Source organism: Aythya ferina (assembly GCF_964211825.1).
Source record: "Aythya ferina genome assembly, chromosome: 2".
NCBI lineage: Eukaryota > Metazoa > Chordata > Aves > Anseriformes > Anatidae > Aythya > Aythya ferina.
In genome coordinates, this window is record NC_140297.1 from 122,029,943 (window position 1) to 122,036,421 (window position 6,479).

Consider the following 6,479-nt stretch of genomic DNA (forward strand, 5'->3'; position numbering starts at 1 on the left):
AAAACATTCTGACATTTCCTCTAACCTGGATTTGTCAGATCCTCATGTAATTCAAGGATGTTTTGCAACTTAGAAAGCAGTGTGGTTCTTGGGAGGAATCCATACTACAAGACTCTATAGCAAATCTAATAGCCGCCTAGAAATAAATACTAAATGAACAGTTCAGAAACAGTGTTAGCATATGTGCAATCGAAAGATAAGATATAAATATTAGTAGAGCCATGTGAAATTCAAATGCTAAAAATAAACTACTTACTGCAAACAGAAGAAGCAAAAGAAAACCACAGACATTACAAATGTCAGTTGCACCAAGATCTCTGCTGAAAAACAGTTTTAACTTTAAAGATCCAAGTCAAGACCTAAACATTGTATTCAATGCCCTGAGTTATTAACCTAAAAGTGATTGAAACTGATTAACATAAAATGCAGGTAAGACATTCCAGTGGAAGCAGAGGTGAGATTTTCTTCTGTGCACATGCTGCTGTGGAAGTGCAATGTTTGATGCTGCTGCTAACACTGTGTAATCCATGCCTAACCATAGAATAATGAAGTGTTGCTATTTTCCAACCAAATGCTGTAGGCAGAAATGTTATGACCAAGAAAATCTCATTCAGATTAATGTGAATTTCATGTCTTAAAGTATTTTGGAAACCCTGCCATAATTAACAGTCATTTAGCGCTCCTGTTACAAACCATGTTTTGGAGCAGTTTGTAACTCAGCACCTTTAATGAGAAATTACTCCTTGGGCAGAAAATCTGAACCTAGTTGTGTAACAAAACAACACAATACTTTAATTTGGTTAGCCTATATTTAAAATTAGCGTTTGCAGCCCGTGCAGGGAGACATGAGCTCCACAGAGCATGTGTCCACCTCAAAAAAATAAACAAAGCTGCCACTAATTGCCACTGCTGTCGGTTCCAGAAGCCAAGGTCTGAACTGATCAGGGACTAGCCTCTCACCATGAGAAGCAAAGCTTTCAGGTCACTCACTCAGCTATGCTGAGACCAGTTAGAGGAAGCTTTTTGCTTCCACTGTCTAAGCTTTGTTACATCTGCCATCAATACAGGATTTAAATATTCAAGAATTTTGATCTAAATCCTACCATGATTAGGATGTTTCTCTGCTTAGCATAAAATCGTGTTTTAAACATAGTCCATTTCCTGATGCCTCTGTGCAGTGTGAACAAGGTGAGAAAGTCCTGCAAAAATGGGAATCTGAGGGCAAGGGTGCTCAGTTTTTCCTTGTAAAGTGTAATTGTCCCCAACAGACATTCAATTCAACAGGAGCTGAGACTGCCTACTCCTCCCCAGTATCAACTCCTTACATCCTTACTATGAACACAACTCCAGCTGCTCTTTGGTTTCATGCAAACACCACGGGTACTGCATGCAATTAACTGTTTATGAAATTCAGCATTCTTGAGAGTTTACAGTTTTCACTTTTTTTTTTTCCAGTAGACCTCATGTTAGGCTGGTTGAGGGTAGTACACTAGAGGTGAAAAACATCTCTCCAATAAGAGAATAAAACATAGTTTCTCTCAAGGTACTGATATTTGGCAGGGAAAAAAAAAATAAATAAAAAAATAAATAGAATGACTGAGTGCTTTGGTTTATAAAACATCTTTGAGAAATATTTCTCAAAAGCACATACATAAATCATGTTCTATGTTCCACTAAATTTGTACCACTTCTTTTCTGAAACTCTGAAATTTGAAGAAGCACACCTGAGGCTTGCTTGTAACTCCGACACTACTTTCTAAGGTCTAGCAACACATGAAAGTCCATTTCACTTCTTCCTATGCGGTATTTCTTGAAACTCACTAAAACACTAACAAATCCACAGTCAAACCTTGATGTAACTGCTTGATCTTTTAAGAACTAACTTAAGCACTAACAAATTTCAGGTATGATTCTAATGCAGTAGGGGACAAAATAGGAATGCAAGGAAAAAAGAAATGCCCAGAATACACAAGTGATGGTCTCTTAGATGATCATAATCTGTCAAAATACTAACACAACATCTCAGCTTCAGAGCTGTCCTTCAGAGCGCTAGCTCTCCAGAATTCTGTTTCTGAATCTCAGATACGGAGTGGACAGTAGCAAGCCACTGGAAATAATGTACACTTTGTAAACAGCCAGGGAACATTTTACAAAGAGCAGCCTCTATGGTGGATTTAAGCTTACCCAGTAAGTTATTCTAAATGCAGTATATAAATATATGCACATTTGGTCTGTGGAGTTCTGATTGCTAGCAGGACTTTCACTGCTTACAAAGTACTGCATCATATCTACTTATCCATTTTTATTCAATGTCACTGTTTTTTTCACTTGAAAAAAAATGTTGCTTTCCTCTCTCTTTCTTCCTCTGTGTTCCTCTTTTTAAAAACAATGATAGTCTATCATTCTACCTCTGCTGTCTGGCTGTATTTTTCCACTGCACTGACAACTACCAGAGAATACAAGAAAGATGAGTTGTAGGCTCCTTTATTTTTGAACCAGGTAGCAAATCACCCAAGAATACAGTGCATAATTCTGCAAGGCTAACCATTGGGAGCAGTAAAGACCATTATTTTCTCCCTCCTGTTGGCAGGGGTCAGCATCCCTGTCATTAACTGTGTCAAACTATAATTATGTAACTGCACTTTATGTGAGCAGATATCTGAAAACACTGTAAAGCTGCAAGTATGAAAATATACCAGTCCTCCTTACAGTACTGATTGAAGCTATGAGAATGTTATTTATTGCCCTCTACATAAACATTTAAACTTACCATCAGACTTTTTCAACTACCCTGAAATCTCTGGCTGTACTCTACTATTGCATTAATGCATTCTGATTATCAAAGTTATTTCTTTTGTAACATGCAACTCAATTAAGAAACGCAAGGTTTCCTAAAATAAACTTCAACTGAACAGACTACTCTTATTAGCCTGCAAATGTCTGAAATGCAATTATGCTTCAAGTTTCAAGAGGCGAACAGTACAACCCCAACTCTAAATCTGTCTGTCCAGCATAAGAGCTCCACTATGTTATTTCAAAGTCTGACCTATATACTGCAGCATACCGTCCATTCCGTCTGTTTGTATAAGAGATACCTCACACAGTTGTCATAACCAACATTGTTTGCATTGTTCTTTCACTTTTCTCTCTCCATGGGTACTGCAAGAGAAACAAGGAAAAGCCTGCAGAACAATATATGCACAGTATAATGAGCTTTCACAGCAGATAGAGAAATATTAGACTAAGATGCTTAGAGTGTTATTTTAGGTTTATAAAGTAAAGATCTAAGCAGTCTTCTGAAACAAAGCCTGCCAACTGAAAACTGTAAGATAAGATGTGACTGTTTGAATCTACGTTACTGCATTTTCCTTTGACTACAGAAAAAAACGCACTGTCAATACCACCAGTACATTTGCCTGGGTACTCACTCACACCGTACAAACAATCATTTGATCAGGAAAAATAACTGCCATTAACAAAATAATTAGGAAACTTAAAAGTCTAAGTATTTGTGAAATACTTTCTCAAGAATCAGCAGCTCAAGCAGACTTAAAATGTAAGAAATCAAAGTCTGCTGTGTTTGTCAGAGAAAAAAACAACACCTAGGTGGGCAAACAAGGGCCGAGTCCAGCGGTAAGTGCCCAAATCAAGTTTTTAGTAACTTCAAAGGAAGCAACAACCAGTCCTGGATGAGTTTTGCAAAATTTAGCCAAAGGTAAACAGCTAAACAAGACCACCACTCCAGTCCCAAACACTGACCCATCCTACTGCTGCAAACATCCCCTTCACCAGCAGAGATCAGCTGCAAAGAGTCACCCAAACTTAACTGGAGAGAAAATCCTGCAGGCCTACCCCCAGCCTCCCTAAATACACACAGCAGGAAGATGAGTGACAGAGTAATACTGTAACATGACTACATGTTTAGAACAAGTCAGATAAGTTTTCACAGCAATGTTAATCATGCTGGGTGAAGGGAGAGAGTGAAGGGGGTGAAAAATGAAATGTTCAGTAAATGTACGCCTCCAAGGGGCCTAGCAAACCTCCTCTGTCCATTTAATATAATCAATGGTCAGTGGCAAAGACATCTGAAAAAGACATTCATCCTATCCTCAGTACCTTACACGAAACATTCCTGGTAAGTCTTCCAAGCATAAAACATATGTCTTATGACTGTGCACTTTTAAGCACATTATCAGTTCAGGCAAAGTGAAATAGAAGAGTTGCAACTTGTCTCCAGAATGAGTGTCTCATTTGCATTTAAAAAGAACAGTTTGCTCCCTCATACATGGCATGACTTAAAAGAAGCTTTAACCAGCCACTGAAGAAATTCTGAAAACGACTTTCTAAATTAATTTATTCGATTTGCAGTGCAACCCACCAAAAATGATTTAAGGAACTTAATTGGAAAATGATTTAATATATTAAAGTAATTCCTGATTTTCCAAAGCATTTAACTTTTAAATTAAATCTGGCCCACTATCTCAAGAATGATGAGTGAAATGTGTATTCAAGTCATTACCTTCTTTTTGAAGCTTTAAATCACTGATAGGTTTAATAACGTTTGTCCACTTTCATTGCCAAATGGGTCTTCAGACACTTTGCTACTTAAGTCATTAATTCTAGCCCGAGCTTCTTACTCGGCAGCACTTTGTGGTTGCAATGTACGAAAACAGACAACAGAGAAAATAATGGCAAGTCACAGATCAAAGGTAGGAGTAGCCTGACGACTACCCTGAGCACTTGCGAAAAAAAAAATAATAATACCCGCATGCACGCTTATATGCATCTGGACTCTTCCTGCTGCACAAAGTTCACTCCCTGCGCAAACTTCCGACCCATAGGGCAGGTTAGGCAGGCGCTGCGAAGCACACTTACTGAAAGCACTGCTAACGATCATACCTCTGGGATCCCTCCCGAAATATCCTTAGGCATCCACCACAAAGGGCCAGATTTATCCCTGAATTCTATCACTCCATTGAGTACATGTGAAATGCGGCCAGGATGAATTTGGTCCTTTCTGTTGTGATTGGTAGACGAGACCATGTGGGAAATCTCTCCTGAAAACTGAGAGGGTTTCACCCGGGCGCCGCAAACCCCTGCGCTCCAACACGGCTACCTCCTGTTTGGCTGCTTATCTCCGGAGCTCGGCAGCTGCCGGCGGGGCGAGGGGCGGCTCGGAACATCTCTCCCACACGTGAGCCCGTCCTCACAATGGGCGAGAGCCGAAAGGGGCTGCCCGGCACCGGGGGCGCCTCGCCCCCCGCACCCTCTCACCAGCCCCAGTCCCGGTCCCGGTCCCGGAGCAGCGGGTTAGACAGGCACAGCCTTTAGCCCCGTCCCGAGGGAAAAGTGAGTGCCCTCAGCCCCCTGCCCCTAAGGGGTGTGCTGGAGGAGGGCTGCGGGCAGCTCGCCCTTCTGATGGTTCAGCCGTGTGCGCAGCCCGTGCCGTACCAGCAAAGTGCGGCTCGTGGATAAAGCCCCAGCTGGCTCAGGCCCCGGAGGCAGGAACAATGCTCCAGCTCCTCGGGAGGAAAAGTAAGGCAAAGTGCTCCGGGCTGGCAGCACCCGGCCCACTGACCCCCGCGGTGCCCTGTCCCCAGCGCTGGGACCCCCAAACTTGGCTCTCGTCGCACATTAAATCTGCAGGGATTTTCAGCAAGTTACGGAGAAACTGGCCGGGGACAAAGTGCGCTGAGCCGACTTGTCACCGTGTTTTAGCGCGCAGCCAGGGCGCTGTGCACGTATAGATGCTGTACACACACGCCCGCGTGTCACCGACACACACACACACAAACATACACGCGCACCCCAGCGTGCTCCCGGCACCGCCAAGCACCACAGGGCAGAGAGTTTGCCCCCCGCTCTGTGGCGGCCGCGACCCCTTCCCATACTAACAGCAGCGCTGCAAACCCCAATCCTCAACCTCCTCGTCCACGTTGTTTCTCAGAAAGGGACAGTGTTGTTGGAAAATGTGTCCCCCCCCCCCCTCCCCCCCCACGCCTCCCACCCCCTCCGCCCCCCGCTCCAGCCGCCCGCCCCCAGCCTCCTGCGGGCTTTGACTTGGGGGTGCCCGCAGGGCGGCGGGGGGCCCCGCGGCGGCAGCTGCGCCCCCCAAAGCCCCCAGCCCGGCAAGTGCCGCTGCCCCCTGCTTCGCTCGAAACTTGGTGCGCGGCTCATGCATCGCGACAACGGCACAATCGACAGCACAGATTTAAAAAAAAAAAAAAAAAAGAAGAAAAGGAAAAAAAAAAAAAAAACAAAAACACCTCGGACGACACAAAACGCGAGTCACCTTGTTGCAATAGTAGGGGTCCAGGCAGGGGGAAGGTCCCAAACAAGGCGTATCAGGAGCGGCTGCAGGCTGAGGAGGTGGTGAATAAAATCTTACGTCCATTTCACTAAAACATCAAGCAAACTCCTTTCCTTTTCTTTTGGTGGTTAATGTTGGTGCAAAAAAAAAAAAAAAAAAAGGGGGGGGG

General features: G+C 43.5%; 1 protein-coding gene across 4 annotated transcripts in view; it reads right to left on the bottom strand.

Annotated features, from left to right (window-relative positions):
• TOX (thymocyte selection associated high mobility group box) overlaps positions 1 to 6,435 on the bottom strand; it is a 220,716-nt gene extending 214,281 nt beyond the window's left edge. For 2 of the 4 annotated variants that reach the window (XM_084509992.1, XM_084509989.1), the window contains exon 1: positions 4,900 to 5,938. In XM_084509992.1, the coding sequence (XP_084366118.1) occupies positions 4,900 to 5,043 (144 nt within the window). In that variant the 5' untranslated portion in view covers positions 5,044 to 5,938. Of the gene's footprint in view, positions 1 to 4,519; positions 4,769 to 4,899; positions 5,939 to 6,292 lie in introns of those variants that run through there. The other 2 variants (XM_084509990.1, XM_084509991.1) reach the window with 2 other exon arrangements.
• Positions 6,436 to 6,479: the final 44 nt, after the last annotated feature.